Source organism: Oryx dammah, unplaced genomic scaffold (assembly GCF_014754425.2).
Source record: "Oryx dammah isolate SB20612 unplaced genomic scaffold, SCBI_Odam_1.1 HiC_scaffold_6, whole genome shotgun sequence".
NCBI classification, from domain to species: Eukaryota; Metazoa; Chordata; class Mammalia; order Artiodactyla; family Bovidae; genus Oryx; species Oryx dammah.
This window is the reverse complement of record NW_024070190.1, coordinates 26,446,276-26,471,118: the sequence shown is the minus strand read 5'-3', so window position 1 is coordinate 26,471,118 and position 24,843 is coordinate 26,446,276. Positions and strand designations below refer to the sequence as shown.

At 49.3% G+C, this 24,843-nt stretch overlaps 1 protein-coding gene across 18 annotated transcripts in view; it reads right to left on the bottom strand.

Annotated features, from left to right (window-relative positions):
* The window catches only part of KCNMA1 (potassium calcium-activated channel subfamily M alpha 1), a 773,098-nt gene extending 748,377 nt beyond the window's left edge, over positions 1–24,721 (bottom strand). For 6 of the 18 annotated variants that reach the window (XM_040242340.1, XM_040242327.1, XM_040242328.1 and 3 more), the window contains exon 1: positions 24,147–24,708. In XM_040242340.1, the coding sequence (XP_040098274.1) occupies positions 24,147–24,485 (339 nt within the window). In that variant the 5' untranslated portion in view covers positions 24,486–24,708. Of the gene's footprint in view, positions 1–22,371; positions 23,461–23,773; positions 23,887–24,146 lie in introns of those variants that run through there. The other 12 variants (XM_040242330.1, XM_040242331.1, XM_040242332.1 and 9 more) reach the window with 6 other exon arrangements.
* Between the last annotated feature and the right edge of the window lie 122 nt (positions 24,722–24,843).

Here is a 24,843-nt window from a genome sequence, read left to right as displayed (position 1 = left end):
AGAGGCTTCCTTTGCACCCACACCCTGCCACCGCCCGGGGCCTGGACGCACGCCGGGTCTCGTCCTGGTGAAGGTGTCCTGAAAGGTTCAAGGGATAATTAAATACCCTCAGTGCTCAAGAAGCCGCAGACAACAAAGAGATTCAGTGCCCAAAATATAAATGTAACCAGTGTGGACTATTAGTCAATTCATCAACAAGAGTCTATTGAATGCCCCTGTGTTCATTCATTCGGCAAATTCCACCAAGTGCCCGTGTTGTCTCAGGTTGCGTGCTTGGTTCTGGGGATACAGAGGGAAGTGAAGTTCATAGCTCAGCACCTGCCAAATCCTGAGTGATCCAGAGTTAGGAGCTTACAATCTAGCCAGAGAGCTGGACAAGTGAAGCGATGTATAATTCTCCAGGGCTGGTCTCCATCCCGGACCTAACTCAGCACTTTGTGTAGGGTGACTTGATGGTGGGTTTGAATGTATCTGCTTTGGCTAAATGACATCATTCCACCTGGATCCACACTAAACACAGTGGCCACTATCAACTGACTAGTTCTCACATGCCGGGTAGAACTTTCTCCATGGTCTTCACCTTACAAGCCAAGGAAGCTAAGGTTTAGAGAAAGCAACTTGCCAGGACCACAGAGCCCATCAGCAGGGAAGGCAAGAGCTGCGCCCAGGTCCTGGGTCCCAAATCCCAGGCCCTCCCCATCTCACCGCATAAGCAGAGGAAAGAGCACCCATGTCTGTCTCTCACTCAGCCCCACACCTACTGTGGGTTCCCCCAAGGAAGCACCACCACAAGGGATACCCTTGGATCCTCTTCAGAGCCCAGCCCCTTAGAGGACAAGTTGCCAAAGAAGAAACCATTTGCTTAACTGAGGGACTGCGGCAGAATCAACTTGAGCTAAGAGGGGGTGGAAGGAGGAAAGAAAGACAATCCGGAAGTTTTCCTGGAGGAGCTTGGTGTACAGAGGATGTTTTTTGATGCTTCAGAACACATAATCCCCAGTGGAGGAAAAAGTCCCAGGACAAATATTAGATGTTACATAAACCTTAAATCAGGCACCTGGCCTGCCTCAGTGGATCAGCAATACATGTTCCTTGATGGAAGAAACTCAAAGAACAGGTAAACCTGGTATAAGTCAGAAGAAAGAGAAATATCAGATATTAAAGTATATATATGGAATCTACAAAAAATGGCACAGATGATCTTATTTGTAAGGCAGAAATAAACACAGCCATAGAGAACAAGCGTATGGATGCCAAGTGGGGCAGGGAGTGGGATGAACTGGGAGACCGGGATTGACATACATATACTACTGATTCTATGTATGAAAAGATAACCAGTGAGACCCTGCTGTGTAGCACAGGGGACTCTACTCAAAGCTCTGTGCTGACCTACAGGGGAAGGAAACCCCAAAAAGGAGGCTTATATGCATATATGCAGCTGATCCACTCTGCTGTACAGCAGGAACTCACGCAACACTGTAAGAGAGAAAAATAAGAAGTAACCCCAGCAAGGAAGCTGAGGCTGGAGAAGGGCCTTCTTCAGGGCCCTTACAGCCCCAAAGATCTCCTGTCCATTCTCAGCCCACTGGGCCCCTGAGGGCATTCACAGGATGAGAAGGCTGCTCAGGACAGAAAAGAGATGGGCCTACAGACTCAATAGCCTCTTCGCAGACCCTCAGCCTTCTGGAAGAAGCACCTCTGGGCCTTCCAACACCTTCCATCTCTTTTCTCCCCTTTGCTATGATCTCCATCTGTCTGAGGTTGAGGAGAGGGAGGGGCTGGTGCAGGGCAGAACACTTAAAGCCAAAGCCAAATCCTTACAAAAGCACCAGAGACCCACAGAACCATCTCATCCAACTCTCATTTGGTACTCACTGTTGGCGCCTGGCTACCATGCTCCCTCTAAGGGTCTCTGCCTCCTCATCTTTCTGGCATCCTCATCCAGGGCTACTGATGGAGGAGAGGGGTCAAAATAGCACTCCATCTCATCATAGCAGGAACCATCTGTTAAGCACCTAAGAGGCACTAGGAGCTCAAGGTGATCGTCTCATTTAACCTGCACAAAAGACCCTACATGGCAAGTATTCTCTGTATTCACATTCTACTGCAGAAGAGAGTGAGCTTGCCGAGGATAACTGGCCACAGCTACGGCACTAGTGCAAGGTAGAGCTGGGACCCAAGCCCACCTTTGTCCAAATCCAAGGCTACATTTAAAGAGACCAAGTCAACATTCAAAACGTGTGCTTCCCCTCTGTGGTGCGGAGGCTGGTAGGGGAATGATACATTGGCTTCAGTGCTGCCAATACTCAAAGCATTTCTAGAACTTTTCTTTGGAAATCGCCTACAGAGGTAATTTACACACCACTCAGAACTTTCAGATTCTTATGTGCAATCACAATTACACATTTAGGGGACCAAAAATACCTTACCCACACTGGCTTCCTCTCTTATTCATTATACTTGCCTGCAAACTCCCTTGGACAGTTTTCTAAAATCAAATTGACTTTCAAATGCTGAGAGATGTCACCCCAGCAACACTCAAAAGAATGTACCGATGCTATCACCAGCCTGTTCCCAAGGAGAGACCTTCACTTTCCAAGTAAGGATGAAATCATTTGCTCTTTCAGTTCTGCATTTATTCGAGAAGAATTTTGTGATGCTGGACACTAGGTTACTAAGGAAACGGAGATAAACATAAAAAAGACCCTGTCATTTTGGAGTCCTCAACATGGGAATGATATTTCAGGCAACTTTTGCATAGGACTTTCAGATGCAAAGATGGAAAGCATACAGTCCCAGGCTTCAGTTTCACTACATTCCAACACGAGTACAGGCATGCCAGCCATCCTTCTGGAAAATGGAGTTACCACCTAGAAGGTGATTGTAACAGGAAGAGTCAGTCTCCCAAAGGTGACCAAAGTGAAATAACAATATTAACTAACAATTATGTAGCACTTGTACCAGACGCTACTCTTAGGTAATTAACACACATTATCCTCCCAACAACTACATAAAGTAACTATTACTAGTCCCACTTTCCAGGTAAGTAAACCGAGGCTCTGAGAGTTTAGGCAATTTATAAAAGATCTCTTAAGTCTGCAAGGAGCAAAACTATGATTTGAGCCCATGAAGTCTGGCTCCAGATGGCACGCTCTTGCTAACTACACCGAGCTAACTGGAACAAGAGATGCTGCCCAGATGAACACGTGTGTTATGGCCCATTGAGTTTTAAAAGAGCAGCCACATCACTCACGTTTCCTCATGTTGGATCCCTTGTTGTCTCAGCAGTGAACTTTTGGACTCACTCTGCTAAACGTGACATCTGAACTGGATGGAATGGGCCAAAGGGAAATGACATTTCCTGCCCCGTTTCACCATGGGGCAGCGAGAGAGCCAAGGGACCGGGGAACCAGCCTCTGCCATCCATGCCCCTTCTGCTTTTGATATTCCAATCAAAGAGCCCCATCAAGGTATAAATAATACTCAAAGCAGGAGAGAGCTGAGAAGACAGTCCTTTCACATCAGGGCCCCTGCCCGGCCATTCCACCCCTTACTCTGGTGGAGAATAGGGGTGTCACCTGGGGACAGTCGAGATGGCCTTCTCTTCTGTTTTCTTTGGAACTTGGAGGGAGGAGGCATTTAAACCCCTTGGTCCATTTGTTCCTGAAGGTGTGTAAGAAGCAGAATAACTTATAAGATAAAGGCAGGGACAAGAATGAGGAGAGCTGAGGGAATCCCAGAGCAGGGGAAGAAGTGGCTAAGACTTAACACTCTGAAGCCAGAGTATTTTGAGTTCAGATCAGATCCTGCTACTTCCTAAGTGACGTCCCTTGGGCCCATGCTATACCCACAGCAAGCCACAGCGTTTGCTCAGCTACAAAATGAGGATAATGGTAGTAACATCTACAACACGGGCTTTTAGAGAGGATCACGTGAGAAAAAGCAGGTAAAGTGCTCAACAGTGTGAGTGATACCTAGTAGCACCCTGTGTTAATATTCAGTATTTTTATTCTGAATATTCCATCTTAACACTGAGTATTAATATTCAGTATTAACACCCAGAGTGGTTATTGGGTCATGGTCATCGTTAATTATGGCAGAGCTAGCTGCGGACAGCAAAAACCCTCACCCCGGAGCCCCGTCTGGCAGCTGAGCACTCTCCAAATCCACTTCCTGCTCCTCCTGGGAACACTACATATCCCAGGATGCCTTGCAGTTAAGGTACCACGTGAAAGTTCTGACCAATGGACCATGTGGGCAGAAGTGACGGGAATGATTTCCAGGATCACTTTCACACAACCACACCTCACAATCCCTACTTCTCATTCCATATCTGTCAGATGGGTGCAGAGGATTCAGCAGAGACCTTCAGCGCCCCTTTGAAATGGCAGATCCACAGACATAAGGAGCCAACCCTGGGAAATCCTTGGCAGTCGTGGTTAGGATGCCATGCTTTCAGTGCTGAGTACGCAGGTTCAATACCTCGTCAGGGAACTAGGACTCCACAAGCTGTGGAGTGGGGGGGAGGAGGGGCAGGGGAGGTAGAAAAATGGGAAGTGAAAGTGAAGTTGCTCAGTCGTGTCCAACTCTTTGCGACCCCGTGGACTGTAGCCTACCAGGCTTCTCTGTCCATAGGATTCTCTAGACAAGAATACTGGAGTGGGTTACCATTTCCTTCTCCAGGGGATCTTCCCAACCCAGGGATCAAACCCGGGTCTCCCGCATCGGAGGCAGACGCTTTAACCTCTGAGCCACCAGGGAAGCCCCAGCCCTGAAGGATTGCTTGGAACAAGTCCCTTACCCCAACCCCCAAAGCCCCACACACACTGTCAGTGGTACTTTATATGAACAATACATACACTTCTATAGTAAGCCCTCGATATGTTGGGGTTGCTCACTACAGCGGCAAACCTAGTCTTATACACAGAATTAATCAAGCCTCAAGATGGACGCACAGGCCCCTCTTAGTTCAGTGCTTCCATGACCAAAGAATCTAGATAGAGTAATACGGTCAAAGAGAAAAATTAGTTTATCCGTGACTGGTTAGGTGTGAAAAGCATGAGGAAGGACCAGCAGTAACTCAAAGGAGCAATGGAAGAACCACTAGCCTAGAAGAAAGGGAACAGCCCAGCAGCAGGCTGTGCTCATGACGGGCTCCGTCCTTCATGACAACAGTGGCTGCTGCTGCTGCTAAGTCACTTCAGTTGTGTCCGACTCTGTGAGACCCCAGAGATGGCAGCCCACCAGGCTCCCCCATCCCTGGGATTCTCCAGGCAAGAACACTGGAGTGGGTTGCCATTTCCTTCTCCAGTGCATGAAAGAGAGAAGTGAAAGAGAAGTCGCTCAGTCGTGTCCGACTCTTAGCGACCCCATGGACTGCAGCCTACTAGGCTCCTCCATCCATGGGATTTTCCAGGCAAGAGTCCTGGAGTGGGGAGCCATTGACAACAGCGGAGGGCAGCGGAAAGACCATGGTCCCTGAGGCCAAGCAGACCAGAATCCACGCCTGCCCATGATTTACAGAGGGAAATAAGGCTCTCTGAGCTTCAGTCTCCACATACACATAATATGGACAACATACCTGCCTCCTGTTCTGCGCCACCATGCTGATTATCTTGGAATCAGCCATGGTGGAAATATTTACAAACTGACAAATGCCACAAATGTGTCGACAAATGCTACAAATTGAGGCTTTCTTCCTGGAGGTTAAACAGGTACCAGCACATCACTAGATGAACAGGAGATGGAGGCCAAGGAAAGAGAATTTCAAGTAGAGTGGACGGCGTTTGTGAAGGCCCAAGGGTATAGACACAGAAAGTTTAGCAAAGCAAAGGAAGTCCTCTATGTCTGGGTGCAGAGAGCTTGGGAAGAAATCGAAGAGCAACCCAGAGAGAGGGCAAAAGTCAGAGTCTGTGGAACGATCACCCCTTCATAGTTACGTGTTCCAGTCATTTAGTTCTATGATAAAAAAAAAAAAAAATTACCTGAAAATGCAGTGGCTTGAAATAATCACTTTATTTTCTTTATGATGGATAAGTCAGAAACTCAGGGAGGATGAGCTGGCTGGCTCAGCTCTGACTCATGTCAGCTGGAGCTGGACAATCTACTTCCAAGACCGACTCTGCCCACCATGTCTGGTGCCTTGGTGCTCCTTGGAGAGTCTCTCTCCCTCCACGCGGCAGGACATCCCCAGGTCTCTCCAAGTGGCCTGCTCTTCTCAGAGCATGGAACTCTCAGGGTGGTCAGGCTACTCTGCATGAGCCTGAGTCAGGCTCACGGCCTCTCCTGGAAGATTAACCCAAGGAAGCAGGTGGAGTGCTCCACAGTGTGTGTGATACCCAGTATCACCCTGTATGCTTCCTTCTCCAGGAAGCCACGAGGGAAGCTGCAAGGGTGCTTCTGACCATGTCTTAGAAGAAGCAAAACCATTCCCACCACATTCTACTGATTACAAGCAAGTCACAGAGCCAGTCCTGTCTCAAAAGTGGGGCGGGGGGCACTACCCAAGAGTCTGAACAGCAGACTCATGGCTTACTGGGAGCTTCTCTGAAGACAAGCTGCCACACTGTTATTGATCAGCCAACACCTGCTGCCCACTCCCTGGGACCACCTGGAGGAGGCACAGGAGTTCAAAGAAAGGAAAATCACCAGCCCTGTCCACAGGGAGAATTCGATGGATGATGCTCACACAGGATACAGAGGACAAGGTGGAGCTAACAGTGGAGAGACCAAGCCTCGACTCAGGCGAGCAGAGAAGGCTTCCCAGGAAGGCAAGCTTTCCAGCACATGAGCCAGGCTTGAAGGATGTGGGAGGCAGCGTGGAGGGTAGGAAGGGAAGGAGTAGACCATCTCTGAGGCTACTGTCCAGCCTTCTACCACATCTGGACTAGCCATGGATGGGGCCAGGCCACCTCCACCATTCCCAGTCCAGGCAGGTGGCCCAGACCTGGGCACTCTGCAGCCATGGCCAGACAGCTCTAGAGCAAAAGCAGCTCCTGCCCATACCAGCCCACCACCAGGCCCGTGAGTGTGCCCAACATGCTGGGGCTCGGGGAGGAGCAGTGGACTGTGGACCTGTTTACTCTGGCCTGACCTCCTCACCCAGAGCCAGCAGCACCGTGACCAGCGGAAAGGCTAGTTACGCAACTGCCCCCGTAGCAGCCTGCCAGCCTCTGAGGCCCGGCCCGGCCACCGGGCCTGGTAGCAAGACTGCTTCCGCCCAGCCGGCCAGCCTGGACTCCCACAGCCGTTTTCCATACAGGCACAGGATGCTCTGCTGACAGACACCTGGAGACAGCAGAGGCTGCAGGAGGGAGCTAAAAATAGCACAGCTAGCAACGGAGGGCTTTTCCAAATCCTCGGGGTCCTGTTATTCCTTGCCCACAGACCCACAAGGGCAGGCCCCCAAGCTTTCACCCTTCTCCAAAGCTCATGCTAAGAACAAGCACGGGAGGCCTCCCATGTCACAGTGCTCAGAAGTCACAGAAGCAGCCTGTCCTGGAGGCCAGGCCTCGGGATGGGCAGGCTGGGCCCACTTTCACAACCCCACAGCCCCAGCGGACTCTCTCTGGCCACCCCCACTCCGACCAATTCTCTGTGCTGTCCACCTTTTTGGACTCTCGGGTTCTTAACGTTTCTCATACTTGTTTGGCCTTTAAGAATTGTGGACCTCGTGCTGCGTTTTTAACTTCACTTGTATTATATTCACTCAGCCAGATGCCTAGAAAAGTCACACATATGGACATGTGAGTTGCACAGTCCACAATTCCAGGGGCATCATTCATGATTGTAATGGGAATGGTACCCCAGAACCATGCAATGTGGCTACTGGTGCTGCCAGGGAGGAAATTATGTCTTACACAACCCTGCATCCCTGGAAAAAGAATGGTCACACTGATAAAGATTCATGGACTGACCCATTCCTATCTGCTACCAAATATTCTGTGCATGGGGTTTGGCAGGCACAAGGCCACAATGTCCAGTGGTTAGAAAGAAATCCATAATGTGATACAATAATGTATTTTCAGGCCATGGAAGTGAAGGGGGCAAGGGATCGATCTTTCCAAGGCAAGGGAAGATTCACAGCCACTGAATAAGTTACCACTACCTCCTTCTGAGTGTGCAGATTAAATTCTCTGGCCCATCGACATTCAAAATGCACTTTATTTATAGCAGGCCAGGGAATTCAGAGATATTTATTTGCTTTTCATAGAATTTCCTTTCTTTTAATAACACAGTTGCAGAGCTTGAGATATGAGCAAATAGCATGTAGGGCATCATTCCACATCAGGATGCTTGGTTCAGAGTCTACTGAGAAGCCTCTGCTGGTGGGGGTCAAACTATCTCAGTCCTCCACACATTCCTGAATGAGTGCCCCTGCCCTTCCCACACGTAACTCTCAAGGGGTTTTGTTTTTGTTTTTTCAATTTATTTTTTAATTGGAGTAAAATTGCTTTACAATGTTGTGTTACTTTCTGCTGTACAACTATGTGAATCAGCTATAAGTACACATCGATCCCCTCCCTCTGAGCCTCCCTCCCATCCCTGCCCCACCCCACTCCTCCAGGTCATTACAGAGCACCGAGCTGAGCTTCCTGTACTACACAGCAGCTTCCCACTAGCTATCTAGTTTATATTCCCTGGTAGCTCAGCTGGTAAAGAATCCACCTGCAATGCAGGAGACCCCGGCTCGATTCCTGGTTGGGAAGATCCCCTGGAGAAGGGATGGGCTGCCCACTCCAGTATTCTTGGGCTTCCCTGGTGGTTCCGATGGCAAAGAATCTGCCTGCAATGTGGGAGACCTGGGTTCGATCCCTGGGTTGGGAAGCTCCCCTGGAGGAGGGCACGGCAACCCACTCCAGTATTCTTGCCTGGAGAACCCCCTAGACAGAGGAGCCTGGCGGGCTACTGTGTATGGGATTGCAAAGAGTTCAACACGACTGAGCAGCTAAGCACAGCACAGGGCATACACATCAACGCTACTCTCTCAATTCATCCCACCCAATCCTTCCCCTCTGTGTCTACAAGTCCATTCTCTACATCTGCACCTCTATGCCTGCCCATTTGTCAAGATTTTTTAAAATACATTTGAATTCTGCATCCTACTCCTAATAGCTCCTGTATATGTGTTAATATTAAAACTATGTTTTTATCCGAAACTTCCAGGAAGACTGACAATCAGAAAAATGCCCCAATATGTATTCGATGCCTCCACCTACACCTCATGACAGGGATATGGTATATTTGCCCTATTCCAAGGTGTGAATGTCATCGCAGCCCTGCAGTTGTGCAGTGAGCAACACGCACAGCTGCCCACAGCACACCTGCCTGCTGGGTAGAGAAAAGGTGCTTAGCCCACTGACCAGCAAGGGAAACCAAGACAAGGAGAGAGTCAGAGGACTAGATAACCCTTAAGGGTCGTTTCTATCCAGATAGTATAGACCTTTCCGAACTTGTCCAGGGGAATCTCACATTTTATCTAAGGACGGTGACTGACTCTCTACATTCTATATCCTCTCTTCAGTCCTAGGTCTTCAAAGTTTCCTTCGATATGTGGCAGGCATGAGCGGAGCAGGGCCCACCCGCCACTGCAGGGGTAGTGCCTGTAGGTGAACAGTGCGGGGGTTGGACACACGGGCTGCCCTGCCCACTGCCTGGATTCACACCTGGCTTGGCCCTCACTACCGTGTGACCCTGAGCAAGTCACTCCACCTCTCCACGTCCCTATTTCCCAACCTGTAAAGCGAGGATGAGGACACCGCCTCTGTCTATGGGTTGTGGCGAGGATTAAATAATATAAAGAGCTTAGGAACCACCAGGCACACAAATGCTCAAAGTTTGTCACCCAAAAAAGAAACAGAAAATTGCATTCTCTATGCCTCAGTCTTCTAATTTGCAAAGTGGGAATCACAGAAAGGTTCTCTCCAGGACTCCCCTGGCGGTCCAGGGCTTAAGAGTCGCCCGCCAGTGCAGGAGACACGGGTTCGATCCACATGCTGCGGGGTAACTAAGCCACAGCTACTGAGCCCTCGTGCCTAGAGGTCACACTCTCCACGTGTGAGAAGCGCGCATACCACAGCTAGAGAAAGCCCGTGTGCAGCAACCATGACCTGGAGCGGCCAAAAATAAATTAATTATTTTAAAAAATGTTCAATCCACAGGACTGTCCTGAGGTTTAAACAACATAATAAACATAAGGAATTTTAAAGGAGTGCTTGATGCTATAGTAACTACTTTAAAAACTTTCTTAAAATTTATCCCTAAAAAGCCAGTCACCCCAGTTCACACAGAAAGACTCAGCAAAACAAAAGCACTGGTAAGTGTGGAGGTCAATGCAATGTCTGAGGAAGGAGAGAAAAGACCAAGAGAGAATGTTTGAGAACAGGTGCTGTTTTCTACAACAGGTGGTAGACAGGATGTACTAACAATGACAGGTCTCTGTTCTGAGCAAATCTCTCCAAGGTCAGGAAGCAAAGAAGGGCAGGGGTGAACAGGCATGGTGGGGCGGGGAGGAGAGAATGGGAGGGCTCTCACGCTGGCTTTTCTTTTCACCATTAAAACTGCTGTCAAGCCTTGCCTAGCATTTAAATAGCATCATCCCTGGAGATAGCTGCTTCAGTTTCATTACAGTCTGTGTTCATAGAGTACAAATAGAAACCTTCGTGATTTTATTAGTTTCCATGCAACTCAGGAGAGATTTGCATGATAACATTTCAGTTCCTGACTTAAAGAAGGGTCCAATTAAAAACAGAGTGCTTGCATCACCTGTCACTGGAAAATGAAAAGCTTCCAGAGCTTTCAAAAAAATCTCTGTCCTAACTGGCTCATGGCCAGAAATCAACTATTCAGTACTACAGATTAAAAAAAAAAAAACTACAGTCTTCAGTTTTTTAGTTTTGTAAGAAATTCTTTCAGGATGCCTGCAACCCTCCAATAAAAGTTAAAATATAACAGAAAATCTAAGGAAAGTATTTTTGTCCAGGCCTCATCAAGTCCTACATCATCACCAATTCTGTCGATAAAGCCCCCACACTACCTGGCACTCTGTGGATCTGTGAAGTATTAACAGAATGTATCTGTGGCAAGTTAAAATTTAATACATGGCCCTGGTAGCATAATCTGATTAATGTTATATAACCTAAGAGACTATTCAGCAGGTTCTGATGTGCTGGCTATGATGGAGGGGTGGCATTTCAGAAGTTACTGACTCAATCGGACACTCTCTCCTTTGCCACAGACACTGTGGTCATCTTATCCCTGATTTTGGCCACTGGAATGCCGTGGAATACAACTGAGATGAACATTCTCGCTTTGGAGTTGTCTTCTGGGGTGAGTTAAGGAAAAGCAAGAAAGTAAGCATGACCTCCTCTCTAATAAGATGTTTCTTTTTATTCCCAACCTCAACAAAGCCAGTCTATCATAGTGGACTGTTTATAGTCTAGTCTGTAATCTAAGTCCATGGGGTCGCAAAGAGTTGGACACAACTTGGCGAATGAACAACAGCAACAACTATAATCTAAGACCTTTTCAGCCTTTCCCCCACACCAGAAATTAAAACTAAAACTTCAACAACAGTGTGGCTATGTCATTTGAAGTAACAGCACAGTCACAAAAACCTATTTCTCAGACTCTTTTTTCTTTTAATGATAAGTTTCATGGTATTTCCAATGGGGCCTATGTCCCCAGACTGTAATTCTTAAATATGCCACCTCATCAAAATCAATATGGATGTTCTGGGGACAGGTCAATCAAATTTCACTCTGGGGATTCATAGAGGAACCAGACCTGCTCCCTGGACCCACTGCCTTGGGTAAGTTAATCTTAGGTTCTTTATCAGGTAAAAGTGATAGCTCTAAAATCCGATTTAAGAAATGGCTGTCCATTAAAAAGAATGAAATAATGTCATCTGCAGCAACATAGATGGACGTAGACAGTGTCATACCGAGTGAAGTAAGTCAGACAGAGATGCAGATATATCATATGACGTCTCTTGTATGTGGGATCTAAAAAGAAATGATACAAATGAACTTGCTTATAAAACAGAAAGAGACTCACAGACTTAGAGAATGAACTTATGGTTGCCAGGCAGAAGGGATAATCAGGGACTTTGGGAGGGTCATGTACACACTGCTGTATTTAAAATGGATAACCAACAAAGACCTATTGTATCGTGCACGGAACTCTGCTCAATGCTATGTGCCAGCCTGGATGGCGGAGAGGGTTGGGGGAGAACACATCCATGTGTATGTATGGGTGAGTCCCTTCACTGTTCACGTAAAACTACCACGACACTGTTAACCAGCTATACTCCAATAAAAAATGTTTTGGGTATTAAAATTTTTTTAATTAAAAAAAATAGCTGTCTACTGAAATCTCTCTGAAATGAATCAGAGAGCATGTTTCACACGAGAAAACTAGGGCTCAGAGACAATGAATTGTTTGAGATACCACAGCTGCTTACATGTCAAAATCAAAAACACACGCCCTTCCCAGACAGTCCAGTGGTTAAGACTCTGTGCTTCCAATGTAGGGGGCATGGGTTCCAGAACTAAGTTACCATATGCCTCAAGACGGAGGCAAAAAAATTAAAAAATCCAGTGTCCTTTAACTTCACACACTATCAAACGAGACTCAGTGGCAGAAAGAGGGCTGCTGGGTCCATCCTTCTGCTCTCACTGTGGGTACCATCAGAACCAAACAAGGCCAGCCAGGAAACTTCTCCTGGGACTGCCTGTTACCAGACCTCGGAGGAAAGATATCAGCTGCCCCACCGACAAACATGAGCACCACGGTCAAGAATGTGCTCAAAGATAATGGTGACAAACTCCAGGAAGTGGGGTTTAGAGGGATTTTCTTCCTTTCTTAAAAAAAATTTTAACAGTGGGAAAATAGACATAAACTTAACCATCTTAACCATTTTCAAGTACATCATTTGGTAATATTAAAGTGAAGTTGCTCAGTCATGTCCGACTCTTTGTGACCCCATGGTCTGTAGCCTACCAGGCTCCTCCATCCATGTGATTTTTCCAGGCAAGAGTACTGAAGTGGGTTGCCATTTTCTTCTCCAGGGGATCTTCCCGACCCAGGGATCGAACCCAAGTTTCCCGCATTGTAGGCAAACACTTTACCATCTGAGCCACCAGGGAGGTCCTTTTGGCAATATTAAGTATATTCATATTACCATGCAGAACCTTTTCATCCTGCAAAGCTGAAATTCTACATCTATTAAACAACAAGTCCCTCACCTCCCCACCCCGATAACCACCATTCTACTTTTGTCTTTAGGAATTTAGGCGCCTCACATAAGCAGAATCACACAGCATTTTTCCTTCCATGACTGGCTTATTTTACCTCGCGTAATGTCCTTGAGGTGCATCCAGGTGGTAGCACGCGTCAGAATTTCCTTCCTTTTTCAAGCTGAATAGTATTTCATTGCATGTATGTACCACATTTTGTTTATCCATTTATCCATCTTTGGATATCTGGGTTGTTTCCACCTATCATGAACAACGCTGATATGAACAGAAACACACACATGTCTTCTCTTAGATATGTATCCAGTGGTAGAACTGCTAGGTCACGTGGTGGTTCTATTTTCAGTTTTTCTGAGGAACCACCATACATTTCCCATAATAGCTGTATCATCCTGCATTCCCAGTGCACCAGGGTTCCCGTTTCTCACATCCTCACCAACACTTGCTGTTTCCTGGGATTTTGACATAGTAGCCATCATGATGGGAATGAGGTATCCCTTTTTGTTTTAATGCCTCTCTGTCCTGCCTACATCTTCTACAATGAATATATACATACTCAGGATTAAGGACAAAAGTACAAAACACAAACTGAAAAAGAAATCTTATGGAGAAGACAGGGTAGTACACGAACATTAAGAAATGGATTTCTTTAAGACAGGCAAATTACTGACTTCTCTGATGGGCTCAGCTCAAGACACCATTCCTGTATTCTTCAAGAATCTTACCACCTGGTCAGCTGTGGCTGCCACAATCTATGGGAGAAATGGTCATAATTCATGAGCAGTTAAATCAATGCTGCTAAGCACTATGAGGAAAGCGTTCCCAGATGCACAAAGAAGGCAAACAATGTATTAAGCAGTGGCCAGCTAATGTTGGTCATGAAAATCCCCGGCACTTGGATGAACCCTTTCATCTTCCAGATTTTTCCTCCGAGCCTCAGGGCCCTTATCTCTGAGCTCTCATTTGCTAATCATTGTCCATCTACTTTTTCCCCTTCCAGAGCCACAAAAAGTCTACTTTCCAAAGTCAAGTAAAGAGAAAACTAGTTCATATAGCATCCTGTCCCAAAGAAAAGAACCCTGCTCCTGCGTAAACAGGTGCACAAAGAAGAAAAGCCCCCAGAAACCCTATAAACCCTGGCATCTGGGTCACAGGGCCACATACACCTCACATTAGCAGTTAATCAGAGGGAACTTCTCACTTGAAAAGCTAAACTCTTCCAAGAGGGAAAGCACGCTTTCCACTGGTCTTTATATCATTCTGCACACCTTGGAGGTGAGGTCACTTATCATGATTTATTCATTAAGACAAAGGTGAAGGGACTAAAAACAAAATCCATCCAATTACATATTTATCTAACCTGCAGTTCCCAGAAGAGAAATTCTACTTTTCTTTGTGTGAGCATCTCCTGCTCCCCACTGCCCTCCTCCACCCTCCCCTCTTGCATGCTGTCTTTCTGCTCTGATTTGTTTCTGCTCAGCAAAATAGGGAGAATGACAGCAGTGGCATAGAGAAGCCCAGAGGAGAAGAGATAAGATGAGCAGTCGGAGAGGAATCATCTTCAATTCTAGAAGCAGCTGTATTTAAATGTTTCAAAAAGAGGCTCAAGATCGCTGTCTGTTCTCCATCCTAGCCAACACCTAGAAAGCAGAGTCCAACTTGTGCTTAACAAAGGATCCACACTCCACATCTGGATTCCTGGCATCACCCCCAAATCACATCTGCTCTCAGCCAAGCCCAGCACTAAACTTTGAAAGAAGCTGAACTTTGGAAATGCCAGGCACGATCCAGTGACAAGGAGGTGACCTGATGGCTCAGGGACAGCCACACCCTCACCCGCAGCGTCCAATAAGACCCAACGCAGGGACTTCCCTGGTGGTCTAGTGGTTAAAAATCTATCTTGCAACGCAAGGGACACCAGTTCAATCCTAGTCCGAGAAGATCTCACATGCCACAGAGAACTGAGCCCACGCACCTCAACTACTGAACCTACACGCTAGAGCCCAGGAGATGCAGCTACACAAGCCTGTGTGCCTAGAGAAGCCGCCACAACGAGAAGCCTGCAAACGACAACGACGAGCAGCACCCACTTGCCGCAGCTAGAGAAAACCCACAAGGAGCAACAGAGACCCACCACAGGCCAAAATAAATAAATAAGTAAATAAATCTCTAAAAAAAATTTTTTTTTAGTGCAAACTCTGGGGAACAGGACATGGGGAAACCTCACCACTTCTGGGGAAGAGGGACCAGAGAGTCATGAGAAAGAAAAAGAAGGTGGTCTGCATGGTAGCAACAGAAGTCAAGGGAATTCTACATCTCAAGACCACTGCTGACACCTAAACCTAAACCAGCCCTGGGCCTTTCTGGACTGGACTGAATCCAGAGTCCATCACCTACCAAGACGTGTTCTGTATGTCCCAGAAACACCGCAGAAGCAAAGAGCAGCTAGTGCAAGGAGAAAGACCTTTCCATTCGATGGTGGGTTCGTGCTCCCATGGAATGGTGACTTCAGAAGACCATGAACACCCCTGTCTCCTCTAAAGATGGGGCAGAGGGCTCCCAGCACTGGTGCCGAAAAGGAGGTAGGAACCCGGCCCCAAAGTACCTTTCTATACTTACAACGTCACAATCCCACGTGCTTCTAAACTTGAGAGATCAAGCCCTTACTTGCTGTCCACTAACCTGCAAACTTTAGTCCCTCTGCTCCTGGACTTGGCAGGAACCACTAGGGAAGAAGGGAAGTCAGAAGAGGATGGAGAGCAGGAGAAAGAGGGGAAGGGAGGAACATGGAAGTTCCTGTTAACTACCTTTGAAAGGCCCACAGTCAACCGGATCTGGTCCCCTGGAAAAGCTTACTGGGAGGCCAGTGAAGCAGCACAAAGAATACAAAGTAAATGAGATGTTTTAAATAATTTCTCTTTGGGCCATGTAAAGAAACATTAGTCACCCAGGTAATGAGATCTTATATGGAGATGATTCCGAGGCTCAGCTTGACGATGTTAAGTAGATCCATTCTGGACCCGGAGTCCCAATTACATTTCCAAACTGGCAATTAGACACAATGCCCCAAAGACAATCACCAAATAATGTCCCAAACAAAGCAAAGCCCATCTTCAGGCAGCCATTGTTTTGAAGCTGTCCTTCCATCCCCTGCCTGACTCATGCAGCTCAAGAACAAGTGCTCATCATGAACTAATCCTTGTTACCCACTGGTCAGGGGAGACCAGGGTGGCATGAAAACTTAAAATTCAGAAGTGACTCAAATATCATTTTGTCACTGAATCAAACCCATCTCTTTCACTCAGAGTTTCTCCCTAGCTTCTAAGAAATTACCCTAAAGAGCAGCAAACTCTATTTGTACCTATAACATTCCCACACAGCTCCCCTCATGCCCACTTGAAACCACTGTGGAAAGGACCCACCCAACATACATGTTTGCTTATATTTACACAACTCTTCCTGCCCTCAGGCGGGTTTGCAGGCAACTCAGAGACCAGACACGTGTGTACTCATAAGAAGATAACTGAATTTTTCCCTCCCCTCCATCAAACAGACTGGATCTTATTTTTCTTCTAGCACCTATCTTGGTTCCTGGAACACAGGATGCACTTACTACGAACAAAAGCAAAAACAACAGTAATAATAACCATAAGATTTATCTAAGGACTGGGACTTCCCTGGCGATCTAGTGGTTGGGGTTCCATGCTCCCAGGGCAGGGGATGCAAGTTCAATCCCTGGTTGGGGAATTAAGATCTTACATGCCGTGCAGTGCAGCCAAATTAAAAAAAAAAATTATTTGAGGACCTACTGTGTGCCAGACATCATGCTAAGGCCTTCTCACCCCAGCAGGGTGAGAAAAGGAGCTAGTTCCAAAGGCTCCTGCTGGAATTTCAGAGGAGTACCCCCAGAGGGCGGAGGAACTCAGGGCCACCCATCTCTCCACACTCAGTGATCAGGTCTTGAGGCCAATCCTCTCACACTGCGCCCTCTGTGAGAGGGTTTGGGAAGGCCCACCCGGGGTCTCTATGGAAAATCAGGCTGCAGTTTTGAAGCCCGCCGACTTCAAACAGTCCGGAGGGCCTGGCCAGCAGCTGGCTTCCCAGAGCTTCACCACAGAGCAGCCCCCGCTCCACCATGAGCCTTTAATTTTGCAAGAGGGTGGTTTGGCTGAGTTGCCATCCTGGACTTCGGAAAGTCTCACCCCTTGCAGTGGGACCCACTGGCACGAGGGAGAGCCTGTAGGCGACACCCGGACCACACCCCGCACATCTGCAGGACGCTGCCCTGGCCACCATGACCCAAGCCCAAACCAAGGGCGCTGTGGGTTCCTTGGGTGCAGACACGCCGACAATCAGCTTTAGCAGTGAGGGTCCAGACTGAACTGCAGCAAGGCGAACAGGCCTGAGCCAAGTTTTCTCGAGCCGCTTGTCCTGGCACAGTGAACCTTCCTCTTCTCATCCCTTCCCACTGCTGAGGAAATGGGAATTTCCATATTTTAAAATAGCCCTGTCTTCAGAGAGGGACTGCCCGGAGACTGAGGAACGGACCGGATATTTGCTTCTCAAAGAGTGGCCTGCCCAGCATGGGTGTCTCATGAGAAATGCAGAGTCTCGGGCCCCACTCTGGACCTTCCGAATCAGAATCTGCATCCCACTAGTTCTCCAGGTGACTCGTGTACATATTAAGGTGCGAGAAGCCCCGGGAGCAAACAGACTGATGCTCCCTCTGGCCTTTGGAGGAGGAGATCTGACACCCCAACTGCACAGCCCTGGAGCCTCCTCTTCAGAGTGCACACCCTGCCTCCGAGGCTGGGCCCCCTGAGCACCCTTCTCCATGTGCCCAGCATCAGCGTTCCACCTAATGCATTTCAGGGACTTCCCTGCTGATCCAGTGGCTAAGACTCTGCGCTCCCCGTGCAAGGCACCCAGGATCCATCTCCAGTCACGGAAGTAGATCCCACAAGCTGCAGCTAAGAGTTCACCTCCCACAATGAACAGCGAAGATCCCATGTGCTGTAACTAAGACTTGAAACAGCCAAATAAAGAAATAATTTTTTTTTTTTAAGAAAAGAAGCATTTCATAAAAGAACACTCTCTTGATCTGCTCCCTGCTATGCACAGGAAGGCTCTGGGAGGTCAGAGGTCCTGTGGGAGACCAACTTTGCCTGACCTCCAGACAGGGCTCGCGGAGAAAAGGGGTCCCCGCAGGGCTCCAGGAGCTGTGGCATTGCAGCACCAACACGGCCCCTCTCATGCGAACCACAGGGGCATCCCGGCAGGGGCACCACAGCTCTGACGTCCCAGGAAGATGGTGTTGGCTACTGTGATTCACAGGCTAGCACGGCCACTGCCACTGTGAGCAGGGACACCCCGGCTGCCCACACTGGGAAGGAGGTCCTGGCACTGTAATCCAATACCAACCTGACTGCTTCAGCACCAGGCTCCTCTCGCCCTGGCCAGAGAGAGACCCAAAGCAAGAACTCCCTGTAGCAGCCACACAGAGGATGTCCCCATACAGGAAAGAAGGCCCTAGTGATCCTCGCCCTGGGAGTTCTTTCTCCCCAAGGCCACACACTAGGGCAGCTCTTTAGGCCCCTGGGCATCCGGGAGCAGGGCCAGAACATGGTTCGCAGTCACTGGTATCCTCCTAGGAAAAGCTATAAAGTGGGGTCCCCTAGAGTACCTATCGCAAGGGGCTGTGCTCTGCGACGATCCCTAGCGTACAGATGAGGAGACTAAGGTACAAAGTGGCAAAGTCCTTGCCGAAGGTCACAGGCTGACTCTGGGATGCTATCCAGTGACCCTGACACCTAGGCTGAGCTGCTCAAAGTGAGTAAGGCCAAGAGCAGTTTACCCAATTCTTCTCCCGCGGAACTTCTCCCAACCTGAGATGTGACTCTCCAAGGGCCTGCAGCTATGACAGCTACGTCAGAAAGTCAGCTATGTCCTGACTTTCCATTTTGTTTCACAAGGTAAATTCAAGGGCATGTGCTCCACAGAACACACTGGAGAAAATACGGCTCTGGGGACCATCAGGGTAGAGCTGGTCTGGGGAGAGGGCACCCTGGTGGGGAAACTGTCACAGCCTCAGGGGAACAGGTCTGTGAGCACTGGACTGGGGATAACAGGAGTGGAATTCATCCCTTCTCGAGGGACACTAGACAGCCACACATGGCCACCAAACCCTTCACTTGCTCCAGGTCTGCAGCTCCTGGAGCCACACGATGACGAGGCTCATCACTCTCTTCCCCACCATCAAAGCACTAGCCAAATTGCCAAGCTGTCCTCCACATCCACATCCATGGCCAGGGAGCCTTCCCAGGCTGCCCCTCCCCACCTGCCAGACTTGCAACAGCCAAGAGTCACAAATCCAAACCTCAGTCTGACCCCTAACTGGATGCTTACCCAAAGACAATCGACTTCAGGGTCTAGAGGTCCCTTTTGGTTCAAAAGTTCTATTTGTTGTAGTTAGTGCCCTTCCAGGGTCAAAAGTTCAAGGACATAAGGAGAAAATTTTAAACTCGCCACCTTGTGAAGCCATGAGAGCTCCCATTGACAGCCCTGCTAAGTGACAGGCATTTCCTGGGTGGTATATACCCAGTATTGGCCCTCCTTATAAGAAACCTACAAAGGAAGCATCATCACGCTCTTCTTACAGGTGAAGACAAACAGCTTAACAGGGCTGCCAGCCACAGATGCCCAGGTAACAAGCGCGGGCTCTACGATTTGCACTTGGGTCTGTCTGACTGCAGTGTCTCTTTGGAAGCGTGCATTTCCACAGGGAGAGCCAGGAACAAGGAGGAAAAGCTCTCAGGACAAGGAAGGTCACCTGCAGCTCCCCGGTGCCTGGGACCTGAGCGCTTCTCCAAGGCCAGCCTAAGTGATGCCATCAAAGCGGAGCACCTGAAGGTCGGCCAGTGCCGCCAATCTCCAGGATGAGATGAGGCACCGGGGCCAATCTGGAATCAAGAATTCTGAGGCTCCAAAGCTCCAGCCCTGATTGGATGCACCAGGCCAGACCCTGGGTAATCACCAAGCCGTAATGGGATCTGATGTTTATATCAGTCACGAGCCTGACAGAGAAAACGTGTTGTTTTCTCAGACACAGCCATGGAGACAATACCTCCATAATTCATTACGTGCAGACCAGACTTGATCGAACACAAACTTCTACGAGGAGGATGGCTTGCATGGAGAACAGGGTGAGTCTATGCCTGGCCATGTGAGCCCCCTCCCAGCAAATCACACCACCGTAGGAAACTGGCCTCAGTTTCCCTAGGCATTTAAAGCAAAGCAGCCTGTGGGCTGGAGGAAGAGCAGAAGGTGGAAATAAAGACACATAAGTGCTCTGAAGCTGGAGAATTACAAAATGTGTCCTGAGCTAGAGACTTTACCCATAGATCACCATCTCCTTCTACCGTCCTCCACTGAGTCCCAGGGCAGGAAGAGGCACTAGCACTCACAGAATTCAATCCCATATTTCACACAGCAGGACAGAGACCAGACAGACTCAAACCACTCCTTCAAGGTCACACCCTTATTGAGGCTGCCAGAGCAGCTCCTTGTTCACTACAGTCTGTGGCTGGCTTCGACCTGGACACACCACAGCCAAATGAATGGAGGGCTCTGACGAAACCCATCAGAGAAAAAGATCATGAGGTGAAAAAGTACAGCAAAGAATATAGTACCAGAATGACTGTGCCCAAGTTCCAAACAGCGAGAAAACGGGATTCTTTTTTGTCTTTTGTTCCCTAAAGAAGCCACGTGCCACTCTTTTCAGAACAGTGAAGTCATTCACTATTTGAGATTCGGAGGTCAGAGGGACTAAGGATGAGATGCCTCTTGATGTACACCCAGTTTCAGGTTCCTTTGATCAAAAAGGATGGTACAGTCCCAGAGGCCAAATGCTGTGATTCCAGAGCTCCAGCTGAAGCTTATTCCCCTAGAGTTTCAGATGTGAAAAAGACCCTAGCACCAGGTCAGACCATCTTGGGGCTAAATCAGGATAAGGGTGAACATATCTGAGGGCTGGTAGAATAGTGAGGAAAAGCAGCCTTGGTTTGCATGGGAAGCCCAGCACTAAAATAATTATTCCAAACTGAAGCCAAGTGCATTCTTCTGAACAGCATCTTGACAACTACTAAATACTTGGAAAGCAACAAGAATGAAGGACAAAAAAAAAAAAAAAAACCAACCGAGAGACTGCAGTAAAAATACAGACCTCAAGGGTAGAAAGAAAAGTTTATAAAAGGCCTAACTAACTACTATTGGGCAAAATGAGATGGCTACACATACTTGTTTAATTTAGCAAATCAAGGGGCCAGTGATTCTAGGCATGTTTTTAAAAAGGACTCTAAAAGATACAAAAAGTAACCCTATCTCACTCTATACTGGCCTCACATCTTCCCAACCAACTGCAAGCATCTCTCATTCCAGGCTGATTCTTTGTAGACACTTCCGGTCATGTCAGCTTGGCACGCACTGGAGCTTCAAAATATAGCTTGATATAAAGGGATTGTTCTTTTTTAACGATTGTTGCCAAAAAACTATTTTCTTGAGAAAACTTACAGAAGCTATGCTTGGTCATCATTTAGGAAAGAGACTCTTTGCTTGAAATATCCAATCAGCATTTCCTCACAGGCACTGCAGTAGCACTAATGTACCTCCTAGAGTAAAGACTTCAGAAGCTGCATTTAAAACCCCAGGATCACAAAAACACTGAAACTTATTTTCACTCACTGAAAAAAAGCTTCTCAGTATGATCAAGCCTGCCCAGTTCCTGAAAGATAAGGAGGTCATTTAAAAGTTCACTAAAATCAGTCTAGAAAACATTTGAGATTTGTACGACTCTTTTCTTCCCCCACGGGTAGTCACAGACTCTCCATAAAGGAAAAGCATTCCCAGACTGAAGACTGCTGGGGAGGCAGAGGAGGGGGAATGAGTGAATAAGAAGACTCTATGAATAAGCGTGGGTTTCCCAGGTGGCTCAGTGGTAAAGAATCTGCCTGCAGTTCAGGAGATGCAGGTTCTATCCCTGGGTCCGGAAGATCCCCTGGAGAAGGAAATGGCAACCCACTCCAGTATTCTTGCCTAGGAAATCCCATGGACAGAGGAGGCTGGCGGGCTACAGTCCATGGGGTTACCGCAAGAGAGTCGGACACAACTTAGCAACTAAACAACGTCAACAACATGAACAGGCGCCCAGTCAGGAGGGCTCAGCAAGGGGCCAGGTCTGGGGGGCGGGTCTCAGGGTTAAGATCTTGTATAACCTGCTGGCTTCTCTGGAATGTGGGTGGTCTTCCGCCTTGACAAGTAAAGAGAAACTGCTATGGCCAGGAAGGTAACGCCAGAGAAAACTGGTTGGCTAACATCTGGAGGTCTCAGAGAAGTAGGAGGAGGGATCGGCTGATGGCTTTTATTTTTCTCCCTTATTTCCAACACATCAGTATTTTCCAAAACACAAATGTGCTGCCACAAAACACAGCTGAGCCCCAGTACCCGACAGGATGTATAATTAATGATCAGGAGAGAGAGAGCTTCTTTTCACCCTTGTGTGTAACCTATAGCCCCTGTCTTCCCTGCTCCCTCTCAGAAGCAATTAAGGAGGCTGCTACAAGTTGCCGTGCCCTGTGGAAGTTTGTGGGGTCCTCGGACTAACTTTATTAGAAAAGACGTGAGCATTCCCACCGAGATCTGCTTCTACCTTGCACCGTTCGCTGTCCCTCTCTGATCCCCCCTCCCTCTGAATACGCTAGCACTGGTTAGACCCCTAGATTAAAACGTGGTCTAAACAGAAAGCAGCTCGGTCACTCTTTTTTTTCCATTCTTTTTTTATTCTGCAGTTTTCTATGAAAAGCTGGCCCCCGCACCTTCAGCCAGTGCGGGGGAGGGGGGGGGTGGAGAGAGGACATCTCTAGGGACACGACGCGACAGACCAGGCATTCAGCCTAGCAACCGTGCATAAGGTGTAGCGAGCCTGGGTGCTGGTGGGCGTCTCTGCGCCAGGAATAGCCGAAATCCAGCCACCTCAACAACGTCGGGGAGGAGGCTCGCGTGAGAACCGCGGCCTTGGCCGGCTCTCGGTGGTCCACCCCCCGCTCCAGTGCCACGCTGGCGGTGGCATTTTCGCGGACCTAAAGGCGGTGGCCTGGGGGCGAGAACACAGTTGCCGAAGAACTTGGAGCGGGGGTCAGTTCCAGGAGAATATCTAAGAGTCACAGAGGGAGGGGATGTCAGGCTTGCCACCTCGCTACATTCCTAAAGCGGCAGCCTCCGCGGATTGCCTCTAAAAGTGGGATGCTACTCCCCAACTTTCTCTCGCCCCTCCAGGTGCCTCACGCCCTCCGGTCATGTTCCTCCCTTGGGATTCCCTAGTTCCAAAAGAGGTCCTCCCTTGCCCGTAGGATTTTCCTTTTCTGATTCCACCTCCCCAACAGGTTTCTAAAGTGTGAGTCGACGTGCTCCCTCTCGCCCCCCACAAGGAGCCCAGCCCAGGCAGGTGAGCCGCGCGGAAAGCTCACCCACGGCCCCCAGCTGGTTCGGTGCTCGCCTGGTCGGCTCTCCCTAACTCCGCACCACCGGCCCCGAGCGGCGCGCGACCCAGTCTCGGCCCCAGCCGCTGCCGCAAACAACCCTATAATAAATTAAAAGGTCGGGATGGGGCGTCCGCGTCCCAGAGCGCATCCGTTGGGGGCAATTCCTCACCCTCGGTGCGCCGGCCGCTGCCCCAGTTGGCGGGCGCCGGGAGAGCGGAGGGAAGGGAAGACGGCGAGGGGCATGCAGGCAAGGGTGGAAGGAGGCACGGCGCGCTGAGGAGCAAAGGGGGTGGGCTGCAGAGGACGCCGAGAAGCGGCGGGGCTGGCGCAGGGAGGAGGCGCCCGGGGCGCGCGTTACCTTCGTTTTGCCCCCGCAGTGGCAGCAAACGGTCCACAGGTACTTGAGCGTCCTCCAGAGCAAGATGATGAAGAGGCCGCCGAAGAAAGTCACCATGGAGGAGGCCAGGAAAGCCCACCACATGCGCTGGCCCCGGCTGTCGCACGGCACCTCCATAGTCACCGGGATGATGAGCGCATCCATCTTGGGCTCGTGGACCGAGGACGAGGAGGAGGAGGAGGAGGAGGAAGAGGAGGAGGAGGACGCGTCTAGGCTGAGATGGTTCGCGTGGATATTGCTGCTCATTCTAAGACTGCTGCCTCCGCCGCCGCCGCCGCCGCCGCCGCCACCATTTGCCATAGCTAGCAACGGGCAGCCGGCGCAGGGGCTCGGGGGAGCTCCTCCCGCCGCCGGCACCACCCCGAACACCCATCAACAGCCATATTGCTGCTACTGCTGCCGCCGCGGAGCGCGAGAAGGGGGCGGGGAGGCGCCTGGGCTCGGGGCGCTGTGCGCGACCTGGCGGGGTGCGCGGAGATATATACTGCGGGCCGCCGCCGCCGCCGCCGCCGCCCGCCCTCCCCCCGGCCGCCCGCCCGTCCGGGGGGGAGGGGGACGGAGCGCGCGGGCAGAACCGCTCCCAGGCCCGCGCCCCGCTCGTCCCGGGCTGCGCCGGCCCCAAGCGCCGAGAGTGAGGGGGTGCCGCGGGCCGCCGGCG